General features: G+C 44.6%; 1 protein-coding gene across 13 annotated transcripts in view; it reads right to left on the bottom strand.

Moving 5' to 3' along the window:
* DOCK9 (dedicator of cytokinesis 9) overlaps positions 1-20,661 on the bottom strand; it is a 254,190-nt gene that overhangs the window by 160,472 nt on the left and 73,057 nt on the right. For all 13 annotated transcript variants that reach the window (XR_824484.1, XM_010831507.1, XM_010831508.1 and 10 more), the window contains exons 3-5: positions 7,513-7,602; positions 3,690-3,772; positions 1,359-1,428 (exon numbers count right to left, since the gene is read on the bottom strand). Coding sequence is in view for 12 of the 13 variants with exons in the window: in XM_010831507.1 (XP_010829809.1) it covers positions 1,359-1,428; positions 3,690-3,772; positions 7,513-7,602 (243 nt within the window). In the remaining variant the exon portion in view is untranslated. The remainder of the gene's footprint in view (positions 1-1,358; positions 1,429-3,689; positions 3,773-7,512; positions 7,603-20,661) is intronic.

Genomic DNA, 20,661 nt, shown 5'->3' with positions numbered 1-20,661 from the left:
AAAAGCAAATTCCTGGAAAACTTCCCAGAGGCTTAGTTCAGGGAAAGGTGAATAAGGAAGGAAGGAAATATGAGGCAATAGAGAAAGGAGAGATAAAATGCTGGGGCAATAGAAAAGAGGGAAGGAGAGGCGAGAACACAGCAGGGAGAGACAGAGGGGAAGAGCAACAGCTAGAAAAGTTAATAAAACTCGTTTCTTCAAGTTCTGACCCCAACTCTGAGATCTGGGTTTAAGGGCATGGGGCAGCCAGATGCTGCAAAAAATAGGTCAGGTATACATTTGTACATACAATAAGCAGACGTGAAATACACACACACAAACTTTCCATGACACTCTGACCCAGGCCCCTTCCTCATTCTCTAAGATCACCCCCTGGTGATGCCTTTTCCCCTTTAAGGCTGGGCCCAATACACACTTCAGTAGGAACTTTAGGAAAAGAGGACCACACAGTGTCAGTCACCCAGCTGACACCTCCTACGCACTGGTCGAATTACGACCTCTATTTCTACAGTCCAGTAGATAAATGCAGGACCCATCTTATACTTTGTCTGAGATCACCTCAATGTTAGTCTTGGTGATTCTACTGCTGCCCTTATTATCTGCAACAACAGAAACAACCCACGTGCCTAGGATTTCATAGTTTGCTGTGTTATTTCAATTAGTCCTCCTCTCACTATTACTTCACGCCAAGGTTTTAATATCTTGTTTTTCATTTCAAATGACCACTGACTCTTCCCAGAATATTTCTAAAGTGGTTTCTGAAATACTTTGCTGCTGTGCACATTGTTAATGCCCACAGTGAGCTGAGTAGGGGAGAAGAAATGCAGAGACAGGCGGTACTAACTTTTTTATTAGGTTTTCCTTGCTAGGTGCACGCAATACACCTAATGCCCCAGCTCAGCATCCTTTACACACGCCTAGTCATCATCCATCCTCCAATAGTAGGGAAAGTGGGCTGGTTAAAATCAGAGCTTCTGGGTCCCATTTACTTCACTCATAGCTCTCCCTGAAGAAACAGCCATTTAAAACCTACTGGCTGCCAGTTTGTGTCAAATATCCCTTGAAAAACAACCCAAACTTGGGATCTAAGTTATCTTGATCTTTTTAACAATGTAGCCAAATCTTGCCTTTGAAAACCATCTCAGAACAAATAAACAAGACCAGAGGAACAGGCAATGCTATGTAGTCGAGTTGAAACAGAGACCATTATTTCAACCAAACAAGATATTTTTTAAAAATTCTTCCCCTGTTTCAAGAAACATTCCAATTCCTGTTTTGGATACACGTTGGTAATTTTCCAATAAGTCGTCTAACTGTGAACTAAGTCGATTTTTAAATTCATAAGCGAGCAATCCTACCTCGTCTTTGTCAACCTCCTCGTCCACTTCATAGACATGAACCGGAAGTTTATCCAACTTGGCCATTTTGCTTTAAAAAGAAGAAAGAAACTTGTTTTATAATTACCTAGTCTATGAAGAGATGCCAGATTTCTTCCCACATCAGAGGATCAAGACTTTAACAAATCCAAAGCTGGCCCACTTGGCTGAAGAATGGAAACAACTGACGACATTGCTCCCAAAAGCTTTACAGACAAGATGGCATAGCTTGCTGGGAGTTAGGCATGTTAATAATGGTAATGTGTACAAAGAAATAAAGACGTGGTGGAAAAGGCAATGCCAACCCACTCCAGTACTCTTGCCTGGAAAATCCCATGGATGGAGGAGCCTGCTAGGCTGCAGTCCATGGGGTTGCTAGGAGTCTGACCCGACTGAGCGACTTCACTTTCACTTTTCACTTTCATGCATTGAAGAAGGAAATGGCAACCCACTCCAGTGTTCTTGCCTGGAGAATCCCAGGAACGGGGGAGCCTGGTGGGCTGCCGACTATGGGGTCGCACAGAGTCAGACACAGCTGAAGCAACTTAGCAGCAGCAGCAGAATAACTTTAACATGAAGCTTAAATGAGGTCACTGCCTTTGAAGTGACTGCAAAGCAGTCTTAATGATGATGGTATTAATGATAAAAAGAGGACAATAACAGTTCCAGCTATCACATGCTAGGCGCCGTGCTGCACTCCACATGTGGCACTTCCCTTCATCTTTTAGATGGCGGGAACCGGTGCCAAGACCACTTAACAGATGAGGACACTGAGGCTTACAGAGGGCAGAGGAGGTAGATGACGCCAGCAGACTACAGAATCTATGTTCTTAAGTCACTGTTACAAACTCCTCCTCCTCATCACATGATTGAAACTCTTATTAATGCTCAGAGGTAAAATCCACCAGCAGCAACAGTATATCATGTAGTAAATATACTATATCCTCAGTCTGTTCTCTTTCAGTCATGAGAACAGCATGAACAAGCCTATCAGTAACCATAGGTGAATTCAATCAAAGGGGAAGAATCAAGGCCTCAGATGAGTGTTGGGTAAATATAGAAGCAAGGAACAGAGCCATCTGGAGAAGACAATGCTGGAAGGGAGTGTTCTCAGCCGAGGTTTAAAAGAGAAGACTGGGAAGTTGGCTGAACACTCTTAAGGAGTGGCTGAACCACACAAACAGAAAAAAAACAAACAGCTAGGTCCATTGAGAACAGTAAAAACAGTTCAAACTCACAGATGCAGCAAACACAAAGAAAAAATATATTAATAGAGTCTCAAGTACAATTTTCATTGGCAACAGTTACTTTTGACACAGAATCCATCACTGTTTGCTTTCAACTTTCATAATAAACCAAAATTTGCCAACTGTATCATTTCAGGATGTACCATTTTATAAGAGATCTCCTCTCAAGGCGAGACCTATCTATACCTGGTTTACTTTAACTACCATTATCAATCTAAACACACTGGCTTTTGGTGTAGTTCAGAATGAGTTAATACATTAAAGGAAGTGAAGAAATTTGTCTGGGAAAATGCTTTTTAAAATATAAAATTTGTTCAATATAAAATGCTTTTCATGTCTCTTCAAAATAGTCTTAAGATAAAACACACCCCAACATAGTTCAATACCCTTATATTTACTTTGTTTCCTATTTCTCACTTAAACAAACAAACAAACAAAGAAACCCTCACCTGTTTGTGTTTTATCAGTGGTACCCTGAGTGGCACTGAACACAATTAAACCATCCGTGAGTTTATCACCAACCAATCCCATACTACTAGGTTCGAGTTCTGTGGTCAAATTCCTTGTAAACAACAGCTAACCCACATACACACAAAAAGTGAAAAGTACTGAAAGTGAAAGTCGCTCAGTTGTGTCCAATTCTTTGCCACCCCATGGACTATATAGTCCATGGAATTCTCCAGCCCAGAATACTGGAGTGGGTAGCCATTCCCTTCTCCAGGGGATCTTCCCAAGCCAGGATTGAACCCACGTCTCCCACATTGTGGATGGACTCTTTACCAGCTGAGCTACCTGGAAAGCCCAAGAATACTGGAGTGGGTAGCCTATCTCTTCTCCAGGGGATCTTCCTGACCCAGGAATCGAACCGGGGTCTCCGGCATTGCAGGCGGATTCTTTACCAGCTGAGCTACCAAGGAAGCGTCCACATACACACAAACCATCTAGAAACACGTTCTCTTATCACTCTGACTGCATGTGAAGTTACTCACTTCCCTGGGTGTTTCAAGTACAAAGACTTTTCTCTGTGTGTTTAACTCCATCTTGTGCAGTCAGATCGTGTACTCACTTTGGAAGCTGTCGAAACTCTCCTGAGTAATCTTCATATTTATAATTCACAAGATGCCAGTCAGAGTTATAGGTTTTGATGCACTATTGGGAGGAGCAGAAAAAATAGAAAGTGTAAGAAAAAAAGGAAAAAGACATGTGATGACTTCTGGAGAACATTTGGGAAAGTTTACGAATGCACACCCACACCAACATCAAAATAGTTCTTTCCCCTCAACCCTCTCATGCCTGAAATTCCACCACAGAGAGAGGTTCCCTGAAGCTTAAGAACCACCGAAACATTACCCTTGGGAGAGGGGTCATTAGAGTCACCATCATTCGTGATCCAGGAGCAGGGGTTACAAGGAGACAAACCTCACCTCCTCTTGCTGCACTCACATAACAACATGTTGCTCCTCACTTAAACCCAATAGGTCCCTAAGAAGTCATGTGGCCTCTATAAGAACATGAAAGTAAATGAAAAGTGCGACCCTAAAGACTCTTTCATGGGATTTACACACATTACAACTTGCTCATGAGTCAGTATTACATACATTTGCCCTCAGCATCTCATTTTATTTATAAGGGATGGTGTGAGGTAACTAGGAAGAAAGATTTAGATTCCAGTTCACAGAGACACCACGACCTCTTCACGTATGCACGTATGTACTAAGTCGATTCAGTCGTGTCTGACTCTTTGGAACCCCACGGACTGTAGCCCGCCAGGCTCCTCTGTCCATGGGATTCTCCAGGCAAGAATACTGGAGTGAGTAGCCACGTCTTCCTCCAGGGGATCTTCCTGACCCAGGGATCAAACCCGCATCTCCTGTGGCTCCTGCACTTCAGGTGGATTCTTTACCCCTGAGGTACTGCTGCTGCTGCTGCTAAGTCACTTCAGTCATGTTCAACTCTGTGTGACCCCATAGACGGCAGCCCAACAGGCTCCCCCGTCCCTGGGATTCTCCAGGCAAGAACACTGGAGTGGGGTGCCATTTCCTTTTCCAATGCATGAAAGTGAAAAGTGAAAGTGAAGTCACTCAGTCGTGTCCAACTCTTAGCGACCCCATGGACTGCAGCCTACCAGGCTCCTCCATCCATGGGATTTTCCAGGCAAGAGTTCTGGAGTGGGGTGCCATTGTCTTCTCCACCTGAGCCACTAGGGAAGCCCAAATAAGTATATACTTGTACACAATCAGTGTATTTATGAGCAGATACCTGAGTGCCCAGATTTTTAATATCTTAGGCAAAATGGATAAGAAAGATAATTACAGTTTACATATTTTAAACTATTTGTTGTTCAGTGGCTAAGTCGTGGCCGACTCTTTGAGACTCCATGGACTACAGCATACCAGGCTTCCCCCTCCTTTACTATCTCCCAGAGTTTGCTCAAACTCATGTCCATTGAGTGGGTGATGCCGTCCAACCATCTCATCTTCTGTCATCCCCTTCTCCTCCTGCCTTCAATCTTTCCCAGCATCAGGGTCTTTTCCAATGAGTCATTTCTTCACATCAGGTGGCCAAAGTATTGGAGCTTCCACCTCCAGCATCAGTCCTTCCAATGAATATTCAGGACTGATTTCCTTTAGGATGGACTGGTTGGATCTCCTTGCAGTCCAAGGGACTCTCAAGATTTCCTCCAGCACCACAATTCTAAGGCATCAATTCTTCCATGCCCAGCTTTCTTTATGGTCCAACTCTCACATCCATACATGACTGCTAGAAAAACCATAGCTTTGACTATATGGACCTTTGTAGGTTAAAGTGATGTCTCTGCATTTTAATATGGTGTATAGGTTTGTCATAGCTTTTTTTCCAAGGAGCAAGCAAAAAAAAAAAAAAAAAGAAACTGCAAAAGATATAGTTAACCAGGTTAAGTAGCCAGAGAGTCACTTGTTTCATAAGCCATTGTTGACTGCCCACATGGCAGGCACAAGCTGAATTCCAACGCAGGAACAGAGAACAATCTAGCAACCCCCACGAGACTGGGGCTGCAGAAAGTCCAGAAGACAAGGGGTTCGATCAGAAATCAGTACCTGGAGAACTATCTCTAAAGAGGCAGGAATCTGACTGGCTGGTTTCATGACTGACCTTTCAAAGTCATGAAATTCAATAATATTTTGAGGTTATACTGAAAGGTTTTTTTTGTGTGTGTATGTGTTTTTTTTTAAGCCATTAGGTCATCCTCCCATGGACGAGAGGATGGGGAGGAAGTGCTGGGGCACTCCACCCTGGTGGAAGGGGCCCAAGAGGGTGGGGCTGTGCTGGCCCCTGCACACAGGGTGAAGTAGCTATTGCTCCGGCTGCAGCGATGAAAGACTCGATGGAGAGGCATCCTTCAAAAATCCTATTTTTTAAGAAACTGGGAGAGTTGAATTAGTAATTAACAGTTTTATGATATGCCTTAAAACAAGTATCAGCAAACGTTTTCTGCAGAAGGCGAGATAGTGAATGTTTTCGGCTCTGAGGGACACGCTGTCTGTCGCAACCATCGAGCCTGAGCAGTAATGTCAAGAGTCACAGGCATATGTGAGCGAGGGGTGTGGCTGTGCCACAATGTGACTTTCTGTACCAAAACAGGCTGCAGGACGGTTCGCCTGTGTCCTGTTTAAAATAAACATTTGAGATGATGTAAACTGAAGCATATCGGACCGCATTTGTCTTGCATCAGTGATAGGAACAGAGCGGCAAAGGAGGTAACGCAAGAAGTTATCTTCAGAACGATAAGAGAACATACTTCAGATAATTTAACCACGTTCAGTTTTTTGAAAAATCCCAATGGAGGGCTTCCCTGGTAGCTCAGTGGTGAAGAATCCACCTGCCAATGCAGGAGACACGGGTTCGATCCCTGATCCAGGAAGATCCCACGTGCCTTGGCGCAACCAAGCCCGCATGCCACAACTTCTGAGACTGTGCTCTAGAGCCCGTTCTCTGCAACAGGAGAAGCCACTGAACAAAAAGTGGCCCCCTCTCACTGTAACGGGAGAAAAGCCCTCGAAGCAACGAGGACCCAGCACAGTCCAAAATAAGTAAGCTATTTAAAAATGGCCCACATCAAAAAAAAAATTCTTTAACAATCCATGGAATCTAAATGTTGTTACTGTAATTGCTCTTCACTTACAATAGCGTGTAACTTCCTTGTAGCAGGCAAATTTATTGATGGCATGGTTAGCTTCTAAACATCAACTAGAAGAATGGGGATAAAAATTCACTATTGTTTTTTAAATGAAGGAGCACTTCAAGAAACAAGGTTAAAACACCTAATTCATTCATCCCATCTAAAGGCACCTGGAAGAAAAAACAAACCCCAAGAAAGAAAAAGAAAGCAATCTCGATGCAGTAATTTCTCTTTCCTCCTTAACAAAAGAGTAATTACCTGTATGATCAAACAAAAGTAATAATAATCATATATTGATAAAGGATAGTTATTATGCTCATTATTACCTGCCACTTCATGAATACTGAAGTAGTCTCGATAAAAAGTTACATGTACAAACATATAAATGAAGTCAACAAACATAAATGCATGTGCTGAGTTTCCCTGGAAAAGAATATCAATGTCTGCCAGGTGTCCATTTACAAGTTACTCTTTATTTTTAAGCCTATGAAATAAGTTCTGTCAAATTTGTGTTTTGTCATAAATGGACCCCTGTTGACATTTCTGTCCACGTTTCAGACTCGGAAAACTGCACTTTATTCTATCGACTATTTTAATGGCTATGATAAAAATGTAATTATCTCTCTCTGACACTGTCTTGAAAATACCACTGAAATCTTTAAAGGGGGAGGTGGCACTAGAGAAAAATCACTTAGTTAACACGTGAGCTAGTGTAGAAGCAGCACATTACCTCTGTCACGAATAGGCTCTGGGCGTCCTGCAGCGCGTTGGGGGGCACGGTGGAGCGCTGGTACCGGTCCTGTCGTCTCAGGAGGGCCGTCTGTGAAGGAGAGCACCAGGGTGAGGCTTGATGAGTGGAGACGGAAAGGCGCTGGCCTCTCGGGGCAGCGGGCCCTTCCCCTTCCGCCTCAGGTCAGGCGCTGCAGACCCCAGACCCCAGCAGGCTCCTTAAAGTGCAAAAGGTGAAGGCAGTGGCTCCCAAGTTCCTCTGCACCGCGGGGCCCAGGGACCCCCTGCAGGCAGGGAAGAGGCCACTTTCAGAGACCTTCACACTCCCCCGCCCCACGTGCTTGATCTAGAACCACTGTGTTGCCTTTTACTTGCCTTAATTGCCTTTTTAAAATCGTGGTAAGTCAGTGGTAAGTCAGACACTACGTTTACCATTTGAACCATTTTAAGTGTCCAGGTTCAGGGCCATTAAACACATTCGCATTGCTGTACATCCACCTCTTACCTGCCTTTGACACCCATTCTTATTTATTGCCACATCCCCAGTGGGACACGCAGCAGGTCCTTAATCCATGTTTGTTGACTGAATCTGTAATTTGTGAACACTATATTACCTCCTTGGAACTGCTCTTATGTCATGAGGCTTAAACGCATACTTTAAAGAATAAAAAGTCTCACTTTAGGCAGCAAATCTACCTAATTAATCTACCCTAATTAATGCTGTTTGGAAGGGATTGTAGTGTCAATATGAGATAACCAGGCCCTGGGTTTCAGAAAGGAATGTTCTAGATTTTTTTTTTTTTTCCTCCTATGGACTGTAATTCTTGGGTTACTATCAACAGATCATAGCTATAAAACAGCACACGTGAAACCATCGTGTTGACAGAATCCATCTTTGGGCTAATTACTAAGCTGGGATTGCCCAGCCTCTGTCCAGCTGTTTCTCTTCTTTCTAAGGCTGGAGGAAACTTAGGGTAAAATCTGTGGTCCCTCCCCCTTCAGCACAGGGGAAGAACTCCAGGGCATACATTGTTTAACAATTTATTTTTAATTGAAGGACAACTGCTTTACAATATTGTATCAGTTTCTGCTATACACCAACATAAGCCACCACAGGTATACACACGTTCCCTCCCTCTTGAAACTCCCTCCCACCTCCCACCCCATCCCACCCCTCCAGGCTAGTTCCCAGAGTCATAGAGCAAATTCCCACTGCTCTCTGTTTTCCATAGGGTACTGTGTATGCTTCCATGCTGCTCTCTCAATGTGTCCAACGCTCTCCTTCCCGCCATGTCCACAAATCTGTTCTCTGTGTATCTCCATTACGATCCTGCAAATAGGTTCATCAGCACCACTTTTCTAAATTCCATATATACGCTTTAGAATATGATCTTCTTCTCTTTCTAACTTACTTCACTCTATATAACAGGCTCTAGGTTCATCTACTTGATTAAAACTGACTCAAATGTGTTCCTTTTTATGGCTGAGTAATATTCCATTGTATATATGTACCGCAGCTTCTTTATCCATTCATTAGTTGATGGACATCTAGCTTTCTTCCATGGCGTAGCTACTGTAAATAGTGCTGCAATGAACACTGGGGTACAAGTGTCTTTTTCAACCATGGTTTTCTCAGGGTATAAAGGGCATACATTTTTTTAATAATCTTATTTCTTGCCTATATTTATCCCCTGTTGTGTCCACTTCACCTGTATTCACTCTTTACTTGCACTGTGTCCATCTTTGAAAATAATCAAATTCAACTTTTAGAATAAGCCTCCTTTAGCAATGGCACCCCACTCCAGTACTCTTGTCTGCAAAATCCCAGGGACAGAGGAGCCTGGTGGGCTGCAGTCCATGGGGTGGCAAAGAGTCGGACAGACTGAGTGACTTCACTTTTCACTTTCATGTATTGGAGAAGGAAATGGCAACCCACTCCAGTGTTCTTGCCTGGAGAATCCCAGGGACGGGGGAGCCTGGTGGGCTGCCGTCTGTGGGGTCGCACAGAGTCGGACACGACTGAAGCGACTTAGCAGCAGCAGCAGGCTAAAGGAAGGGAAGCGAGGAACTCTGTTCTCTACCTAAGTCCTTTACAGGTGAATTGTTGATTCATTCAGCCTCCTCCAGGAGGGCTTTCAACACACTGGCCCTTGGTTTCTTAATGAAAGTAACAAACAGTGACCCTTATTACACACCTGGTTCCACGAAAGGCCACAGAGATGAGTGACAGTAAGCACTGGAGGCATAATCTATTCCAAAAGCTTCAAAGTCACACATTAGAAGAGATTGTCAAAAGTGCTAAGAGTCAGGTATAATAAAGAAATTACATACACTTCAAAGGAGGACATATTCTGTATCCTCACTTACTGTGTCCTTATCTTGATTTATTTGGTTCTCTCAAGATTTTTAAAAAATTATCAGACTTTTAAAATGTTCATGAAATAACTCAGGCCAAGAAATAGGACTTTTAGGGTCATTTCTGGCCCACATACTTCAAAGGAGGACATATTCTGTATCCTCACTTACTGTGTCTTTATCTTGATTTATTTGGTTCTCTCAAGATTTTTTAAAAATTAATTATCAGACTTTTAAAATGTTCATGAAATAACTCAGGCCAAGAAATGGGACTTTTAGGGTCATTTCTGGCCCAATCCCCATCACAACATCAGGAAGAAAGAAAATTTACTATAGAATTTTCCTGGTGGAATTAACAACTCAAGAAACTTTAATTATGTGACACTTTTCCAAATATTTCTTTAGGGTGAGAAATAGGAAATGAACCTTTTTGTGTGTATGTGTGTGTGTGGATCAAAGTGACATTATGCTCTCATTCTAAAAAGAAAGCAACTTTAATCATTAAAGACAGACGACCTTTAACAGATAAGAGAGCACTGGGCATAATTAAACCAATCAACCATGTGTTTCTAACCACCCACCATACCAGAAAGGTGTAGGAAAGAAGAACACAAAATCACAGGCTGGAATGAGACGAAAGAGTAGCAGAGTCCAAATCCAACAGGGAGGAGAACAGAACGCCAAGAAGATGTGCACCGAGGCAAAGATGCTTCAGTTAAACTTCACAGGATGAGTACAAGTTGTGTTTAGTATGGAAAGGAAGAGAAACGTGAAGATAACCCTACCCTTAGAAAGTCAAAATAACAAAATCAAGTCATAATAGATGAGATTAACTCTTTGTGTGTGTGTGTGTGTGTGTGTGTGTGTGTGTACACACACAAAAAAACAAACCCATTTAGTCTTAGAATTAAAAAACACATCCTATGCCAAAGGAAAATGCCTAGAACTCTTTAGGCTTGAAGTACATGACTCTAAAACTGCACCAACCTATAGCTTAGCCAATGGTTTTATAAGGAAAGAATGGGCCAACAGAAAGAACTGGGTTCGTATGACCAGAGCCTTTCTGTCAGTGTCTTTGTTACCATCTAATAGGAAAGACTGGGACCCCCCGGCGGACTCCTGGACTTGGTTCCAATGAGGAGTCACTGTTTGATACCACCGGTTGCCAAGGTCTTTCCACTTGTTGCCTTTGCTTCCAGTCTAGTCTCACCAAGTCACTTGTTTATTATAACTCCCATGTCAACTCTCCTAATCAGAGAACACACAGCCAATGAATGTATTCTGATCTGCTGATTAATTCTAGTTCTCAGTGAATTGAAGTGAAAGTGGAAGTGAAGTGAAGTGAAGTAAAAGTCGCTCATTCATGTCGAATCTCAGTCACTCTTTGCGACCCCATGGACTATCTAGTCCACGGAATTCTCCAGGCCAGAATACTGGAGTGGGTAGCTGTTCCCTTCTCCAGGGGATCTTCCAACCTAGGGATGGAACCCAGGTCTCCCTCAGTGCAGGCAGATTCTTCAGCAGCTGAGCCACCAGGGAAGCCCACTAGCTGTCAGTGCACAGTATCAAATGGTTTCTGGTTTGTTCTCTCATAGTTAGCTGCTACAAGTCATTTCCACTGAGCCCAAACAACTCTGGTCACACCAGCCCAAACCCAGTCTCCGGGGTTTGAAAGTCGAGATCTGAACCCAGACCTTGGTGACCTTATAAACCACACCTCCCGAAGCACCCTCTGATAGCTCGTCAATCTCTGACTCCATTATCCAAAACCCTTCTGCAGACACATGTCCTTTTTTCCCCTTCCATCCAGACTCTGGGTTCCTTTGAGGGCAGAAGATGTATCTTTCTATCTGCTAAGTACTCAATAAATGTTTCAAGAAATGAATGGATAAAACAGTCAATGGAGATAGAAATAGGAGCCTACCAATAATCATCCATTACTTGCAGCTTTCCTCCCTATTATTTCAAAAAGTCCTCTGGTCCATTATGGGAATTGACAAGGGAAGACTGTCGCATAAGTAACTGAATGCTCTATTTTAATTTCTCCATATATTTTATGTATTAAAAGTCACATTCAGGTAATAGCCTATTGGATGTCAAATCAATTCACATTAAATTTCTGTAGTTTCATTTATCTGACTTACAACAGACTCCAAATCAATATCTGATTTCTACTCAATGAAGACTAAAATTCATCTCAAAAATGAGCTTAGTTCTCTTTTTCATTGCTGTGGTATTCTTTTCCACTCATTAAAATCATATTCCTGCTAAAAAACAGGTCTGTAGCCACTTTATATAAATCAACACCAAGGTGGACATTTAAAGAGCGTTAGTACCATTCCTTTGTTTGGAAACAAATCATTGCCACTCTACTAAGAAGTCAATGTAGAAGGGGTGCGTGTGTGCTAAGTTGCTTAGGTCATGTCTGACTCTTCTGTGACTCCATGGACTGTAGCCCACCAGGCTCCTCTGTCCATGGGATTCTCCAGGCAAGAATACCAGAGTGGGTTGCCGTTTCCTCCTTCAGGGGATCTTCCCCACCCAGGGATCGAACTCATGTCTCTCGAATTGGCAAGGGTGGTTCTTTATCACTACACCACCTGGAAAGCCTCAGGTGACCCCTTTTTCTACTGAAAAAGGTACAAGTCTTTTTTGTGCAAGGGGTAGGGAGAAAAAAAATTACACACTATGAAGTGTGATAAAATCTGAAAATTGAACCTAAACATAGCATTTCAGACAACCTTTGGGATATAAATCTAATAGCACAAAATACAGTTTAAAAATAAAAGTCTTCTTCCAGCTACTATAATAGATTAAATCATTTCCAGTCAATACTGTTACTTAGGTTAAATCTGGGCAGTGCTTGACTCACAGAAATCCTTAATCACCTTGGCCAAGCATGGGCATGAGTCTTATGAGACCTTTCACAAAATTTTAAGATTAATTAAAAAGGAAACTTACTAGGACTGCAAGAGGAGGAGGAAAAGGTGAAGTTCTCTTCCAAAGAGCTTACATAACGATGCATGAACACCTGAGAGCCTTTATTGGCTTCATTGGATTTTTTTAAAGCTGTATTTTCTTAAGTCTTTATTGAAACCTTTACAATACTGCTTTTTATGTTTCAGTTTTGGGGCCACAAGAAATGTGGGTTCCTTAGCTCCTTGACCAGGGATCGAACTCGCACTGCCTGTGTTGGAGGGCGAAGCCTTAACCTCTGGACCAACAGGGAAGTCCCTGAACTTTTTTTTTAATGGAGTGAAATGATAAAATGCAGAGGTACCCCCAGAGCCCAATAGGAAGATTACATTTTATGACTATAGCCACATCTAGTTTGGAAGGCCAAATTTCAAATAGAGACTTTTTTATTTTATAAACTTTTTTCTCTTGGCTGACATGATTCCCTCCAAAAACAGGGGTCACTTGAATAGCTATGAGCCACATATGGAAAGTGGGATGCTTAGCCCAAGGAATCAGGGCCTCTGAAGGGTACCATGTTTCCACACCTGGGCTCCAGCCCAGGCTTCCTGGCATCTTCTGCTCCTCTTCTTCACCACTCACTGCTCTTCCCTGATGGCCTGCCACGGCCCTGTTTCTTTAGCTTCAACTTGGAATCCCTCTTACTAATGAATTTCCCGCCCCCAACCTGGCCAGGGCTCCGTCTTTCCTGCACCAGTGTGGTCTAACACGCCACGCTGACCCCACTGAAGCTGGGATACCAAGGCGCTCATGTTTCAAACCGCAAGCAATGTGAGGCGCATAATTTAATTAAACTTCCTAAGGAAGAATTTGAGAAGTGATCTTGGAAAGAGGTTGGACTTGAGGGCCAGGAAACCTGAGTTCTCATCTGAGCTCTGCCTCTAATTAGCTGTATGGTCTTGGAGGACAGTTTTAACCTTCCACATCCAAGGTTTTCTAGGATCTCCAGGTTTCCTCTGTGGTTTAAAAACTCCACAGTTCCATGGAATTCTGTCTCTCTCTCCACAAATGATGTATTATCTGAGCACTACGAATTGCTCTTTGAGAAACTAAAAACTTAAAAGATGTCCACAAACAAGATGAATACCTTTTTTGATTTTCAGTCATATTATCCCACTTATTTTCTTAAAGGAATAGTTTTAATGTGTTTTTATGAAAGGAATTGGATTACAAGGAGGGGAGATTCACTGTGTTGACTTAAATACAGGCTGTTAGTATTAACAAAGATATTCTTTTGTATCATCATTTCTTTATTTTTCTAATCCTCTCAATTCGTAGGGCATCTCATTTTTTTATTAATCATTTTATAATGGGCATTAAACAACCCTCTTCATTCCTGGTGGGAAGTAGGCATATCTCTTGGGTGTTTAAAATATCATTATTTTATAGGACTTCAATTAAGACACTGAAACAAAAGGCCCACCCTCCCCCTGGGACACAGGAACAATGAGCTGGAGACAAGATCCCAGAGAAGTGGGTGGCCTGGAACCCGAGCCAGCTGTGCAGATCCACAAAGACTCTCCCCATCTCTTGGTTCAAAGGAGCACAGGGCTGGGAGTCTCCGCCCTGAGGGAGAAAAACAAACACCACTGGCAGCCCAGGAGGGAGTGTGGGGCTCAGAGCCGGCTCCTTGGGTGTCCTGAGCAGAACAGCCTTAAAGGAAGGCAGGGCCCTAGTGCACCAGATGAGACAGAGTTGGAAGAGGTGCAGAGGATCCTCCCTGGCAACGGGTCAGCAGGTATGGCTGCAGAGCAGAGAGACAGAAGGGAATACCTAGGCTCCCACTGTCTTTAAGATGGATCTTGGGGCCTGGAGATGGCCTAAAGTCAGAGAGGAGAGGGCCCCAGGCCCACTCTGACCACCTGCTAGACAGTCCAGCCCACCAGGCCTCCACCAGGCCTCCAGATCTGTCAGCTCCAACCCACCGCCAGGCTAAGATGTGGACTGTCTTAGCAGGCAACCTCTCCTGTCTGTAATCCCAAATGAAGGAACTGTGGGTCTGTGTGTGTGAGATCAGTCACTAAGTCATGTTCAGTTGACTCTTTGCGACCCCGTGGACTGTAGCCCACCAGGCCCCTCTGTCCGTGGGATTCTCCAGGCAAGAATACTGGAGTGGGTTGCCATTTCCTCCTCCAGGGGATCTTTCCGACCCAGGGACTGAACTCGTGTCTTTTACATCTCCTGCACTGGCAGGCAGGTTCTTTACCACTAGCCACCTGGGAAGCACCTGTACTTGTGTTGATTATTAAGTTTGTTTTCATTTTCTTAGCAGAGCTAGCCCTTCAAATGCATTTGCCGGAGAACGAGTACTCCGGTCTACCAGGAACAAGGCACCCGTGGAGTGGGGGTGGGAGAGGCCAGGGCTCTGTGAAAGGAGGCAAGTGGGCGTGTGAGAAACGGAAGCCCAGGAGGGCTGAGTTCCCAGGCGGGCGTCGCTGGGGCCCAGCCCCTCTCCCTCGCTAAAGAGTTAAGCCCTGGGTAGAATTTCTATTGTGGTCAGCTGGGCCAAATACATTTTCAACTATCCCCTGCTAGAGAGACAGCACCCAACACCCACTTCCTTTCGTCTCTGGGTCCCTGCGAATCTGCCGGAAATGCCCCCTTGAATGCGTCTGTCAGTGCAGTAAAACGTTGCGAATCCAGCGCGGTGTTAGACCTCCCTTTGGACGAGGCTGGGGACTTCGCTGCCACTTACTGGGCACAGCAGTAATGGAACCTTTCCAGATATCTGGCAGAGGCATTTGTTTCAGAGCAGATGACTCGCTTTTGAGAAGATTCAATCCCAAGCTACGCTGGAAACTGAAATTTACCCAGGGCGTTCCCCACATCTCACTGCGGAGATCATAGCTTGGCCGCAGACCCACAGTGTTCCATGAAGATCAGACAAGTCGATTTCCAGGGAGGCAGTTTCCTGAGGATTTTCAGTGTTTAATTCACTAATAATCAAGGAAACAAACAAAGCATTGGGACCAGACAAGAGTCGGGAGAAAGATTCCCATTTAGGTTTCTAAAGGGATTTAAACAAACAAACAAAAAAGACAAACTCCCAGGACTTCCCTGGCGGTCCAGTGTTAGACTCCACCTTCCAGGCCAAGGGATGCGGGTTCAATCCCTGGTCGGGGAACTAAGATCCCACATGCCTCACGGCCAAAAAACCAAAACAAAAAACAGAAGCAATATTGTAACAGATCCAGTAAAGGCTTTTAAAATGGCCCACATCAAAAACAAACAAACAACAACAAAACGCCCAAGAAATGAATTAAAACATCGCAAGGACAAGCCTGATGTGGACAGAGAAGTGGACATCTCTCTGCCTCTGACAGCTCCTCTTTACCAGCCCCTGCACGGTCCCCTAGCTTCTATCTTTTAACGGTCTCTGTTCCCTCACAGTGTCACCTTGTGGCTTCAAGGACTTTCCTTGCTGTCCGTTGCCATGACAACACACGATTTAGGGCGCTCTTGTGTGACCCTCAGTGTGCACCCTCCCCGACAGGTAGGCCCACCTTCCCTCCACCACCCCTCTGCACAGATGTCCGTCATCTTTCTAAAACTCTCATCCATAGTGTCAATGTCTCAGCTTAAATTCTTTCAGTGACCCCCTCAATGCCATCAGATTAAACTCCAGACTGCTCAGCATGACCTAAGGCCTTTGGTGACCAGTGGTACTGACTTTCCTGGACTCTCCTCCTGCCCTTCTTCCACCCTCCAGCACACAAGCTACTTCTCACTCCCTAAGGAACTGGCCCCCTCTGCCTGGCTGGTGGAGCGGCTCACTCCCACCTCCCGCAGCACACAGCAAGCGATTCTGCTAAAATGACTCAAAAAACCTTGCTGTATCGCCTACCAGACTCAAGAACCGCAGACTGTGCTAGTCATCTTCGCTTCTCCAACACCTTTAGTAACATAAATGTCTGGGTGAATGCGTCATTGGGACTTTTAAATGGAGGCTGTCTTGTTTAGTTGTAAGATCACTTGAGGTGGACTCCCCTGGTGGTACAGTGGATAAGAATCTGCACGGGTTCAATCGCTGGTCTGGGAAGATCCCGTGTGCCCGGAGCAACGAAGCCTGTGTGCCGCAAGTGCTGAGCCTGTGCTCCTAGAGCTGTGACTCCTGAAGCCCGTGCTCTGCAACAGGAGTAGCCCCTGCTTGCCACAATTAGAGAAAGACTGTGCACGGCAACGATGACCCCGCACAGCCAAAAATAAATAATTTTTTTAAAAAAAGAAAGATCACTTGAGGCTCCAAATGAGACACTGTCTTAGCAACTGGTGAGACATCAAGTAGCTCTGTCAATGCATAATGTCCTGTTTCCTAAAGTGACATATATGTACATTTATAAATGTCAGCAGATCTTTGAGAGTCATAAAAATTTCATTCTGCTACCTTGCAACCCACCCCCCCCCAGATTATATATGACATAACAGCTTATTCAAGTGCAGTAAATTCTAACTAAGTTAAATGTTCATAATACTTAGTGACTGGACTCGTCAATTAAGTTCAGTTTTTAGAGAGATGGGGGGGTGGTATTAAACAAAGAGGCTCATTTTTAATCACTTCCTAAGTATCACTGCACAGGTGAGGATGGAGAGAGAGAGAGGGTGCCCAGAAGACCAGGAGCAGCCAGGGAACGAGTGGCAGGGCCAGCTTCCCCATGAGTAAGGGCTCAGCCTGCTCTCCACATCGTATGACTTTGCAACTAAAAACTGCCACCCTCAAAAACAAAACGATGCTACTAGAGGAGAGGAAGCACGCTCTGATAGGCACCCTGGTCACTCAACCCGCTCTGTGCCGCCTAGAGGACACTGGTCAGGGGTGCAGACAGCTTCCGTGAACGGTGCTGCCTCTGTGGATTCTCATACATCTAATGAGAACCCAGATTTTAGGGCAAATGTACCCACTGAATAACAGGTTAAGAAAAGTGAATTTTAGGATGGTTTCTTGCTTACCAAAATACCCAGATTACTAACAGACAGACTGGGGCTAAAATCTAGAACCAGATGACTGTATCTCAAGTCTTACCCCTACCTTGGTGCCTAGGGAAGTGAAATGTGAAAGTGGAAGTCGCTCAGTTGTGTCCGACTGGAATTCTCCAGGCCAGAATACTGCAGTGGGTAGCTGTTCCCTTCTCAAGGGGATCTTCCCAACCTAGGGATCAAGCCAGGTCTTCCACATTGCAGGGAGATTCTTTACCAGCTGAGCCACAATGGAAGCCCACCCTGGTGCCTAGAGCACCTAGCATTCCATTCAGTAACAAAGCCTTGAGGAAGGAGTGGGCAAGAATAAGTTCTTTTATTTTCTAGTTGTCTGTGTCTTCTTTAGAATGCAATTTTAGTTGTTAAAAAGACCCTACCTTTGGTCTTCCCTGGTGGCTCAGACAGTAAAGCGTCTGTCTCTAACGTGGGAGACCTGGGTTTGAGCCCTGGGTTGGGAAGATCCCCTGGAGAAGGAAATGGCAATCCACTCCAGTACTATTGCCTGGAAAATTCCATGGACAGAGGAGCCTGGTAGGCTACAGTCTATGGGGTCGCAAAGAGTTGGACACGGCTGAACGACTTCACTTTCACTTTGTAGGAACACCTAGTATAGTGAAGAGTGAATATGTTGTTGTCTAGTTGCTCAGTCAAGTCTGAGTCTTTGAGATCCCATGGACTGTAGCTTGCCAGGCTTCTCTGTGAATGGAGATTCTCCAGGCCAGAATACTGCAGTGGGTAGCCGTTCCCTTCTCCAAGGGATCTTCCCAACCCAGGGATCAAACCCATGTTTCCTTCATTGGCAGGTGGACTCTATACCACTGAGCCACCAGGGAAGCCCAAATAGTGAATATGTGTCAAGTTAAAACATGTCCACTATTTATATAATTCCAATATCCCAATAAGGTTCCTTTCAGGGCTTGCCTTAGGAAGGCACACTCCTCTGTTCACATGTAAGGTCTCACTCCTGCGTGAAGGGGAACCTCACACAGACCCCTCTGTGAGCACCGTCATCACGGTGGTCCTGTCGGGGCAGCACTTCCACACCTGGCAGGCCAGGCAGAGTCCATCTCAATCACAGTGGAGCGGAGGTTACGCTTTCCGGATAAAATGCTGAGCAGACGGGGAAGTCCTGACTGGAGGTCTCCTGCCATCAGGGGACTTCGTGGAGCTCCCTGAACTCGTCCTCAGGGGCCTCGGGCCCACACTCCAGGTGCTGCTGATACGAGGCCGCTCAGGCCCCGGCAGGACACTCAGCAGGACCTGGGCTCGGCCAGGCAGAGGGGCGGACACAGCAGGACCTGTTCAGGTTGCAGGAACCACAGAGCGTGCCTCTTGTTGTTTAGTCAATAAGTTGTGTCCGACTCTTTGTGACCCCATGGACTGTAGCCCGCCAGGCTCCTCTGTCCACGGGATTCTCCAGGCATGAATACTGGAGTGGGTTACCATGCCCTCCTCCAGGGGATCTTCCCGACCCAGGGTTCAAACTTATGTCTCCTACATTGGTAAGTGGATTCTTTACCACTGAGCCAGCAGGGAAGCCCCAAGCGTGTGTCCAGTAATATGTTAAATGGCATCTGATAATTCTGAGGCCCAAACCTCGGTTTGCATTTTCTTCAAGGACTTGGGGGTTTTGTTGTTGCAAGCAGACATGTTTCCCCCTCTTCTGTCTCCCTCATCCACCACCTTGAGCTAGGCTTTTACGACCTCAAAGGCAGCTGGTATTGAGATTCCAAATCCATCCATTTATTCAAGACATATTAAGTGCCTACCATGGATAAAAACACTGTCATAGGAACATCGCAAATGCAAAGGTGAATTAAAAAAAAAAAACACTATAATTTATAATAAAAACCCAGTGACTATAGTTTGCCACTCTCATGGAGATTTTATTTTCTATTTGGGGAGAGAATAATAAGGTCTTATACTTACAAATAACTATAATAAAGAATGACTTCCAATGAATGGTAGACAGACAGTACAAATAGCCCTCCACCTGCTTGCACTGTCCAAAGATTCCATCTTGCTTCAAATCTTCCCCTATCAATGCCTGTTCATTGTGTTTAATAACCTAAGACACATACGTTAATCACACAGATAGAAGTATCCTTCTGCTCTTCACTGGTTCCTCGATGGTCTGTGCTTACCCAGTTTCACTCACTGTGGAAGTGTCATCATTCTCTCAGACCTATTTAAAATGTCAGCTAAAAAAAACCCATTATTTTTAATAAGCGAAGATTTGAGAAAGAAAGAGAGAGAGAATGAGAGGGAGAGAAGGGAGGGAGGGAGGGAGGGAAAGGGAAAGCTGCTCTGTCATGTCTGACTCTTTGCAACCCCATGGACTATACAGTCTATGGAATTCTCAGGCCAGAATACTGGAGTGGGTAGCCTTTCCCTTCTCCAGGGAATCTTCCTAACCCAGGGATTGAACCCAGGTCTCCCACATTGCAAGCAGATTCTTTACCACAAGGGAAGCCCAAGAATACTGGTGTGGGTAGCCATTCCCTTCTCCAGGGGATTTTCCCGGCCCAGGAAACAAACCGGGGTCTCCTGCATTGCAGGGGGATTCTTTACCAGCTGAGCCACCAGGGAAGAGGGAAGGAGGAAGGAAAGAAACTGTGGCCTGACATGGGGAAGACACTGCTTCGGTAATGGACTTCCAGATCCATCCAATACCTTTCATTCCACCTGAGAAAATCAAATCTTAGACTCACTTATGCAGGTGATATTGTGAGTGTGTGTGTGTTTTATTTCATCTAGTTATTTATGTAGGTAATCTCAACTCCCTGCTCAATAACAAGTTTTCCTAAGCACCACATAGTGTTTCTAACAAAAATCATGCCATACA

This window comes from Bison bison, unplaced genomic scaffold (assembly GCF_000754665.1).
Source record: "Bison bison bison isolate TAMUID 2011002044 unplaced genomic scaffold, Bison_UMD1.0 scf7180017864527, whole genome shotgun sequence".
Lineage (NCBI taxonomy): Eukaryota > Metazoa > Chordata > Mammalia > Artiodactyla > Bovidae > Bison > Bison bison.
The sequence above is the reverse complement of the archived record's forward strand: the minus strand, read 5'-3'. Positions and strand labels throughout refer to the sequence as shown.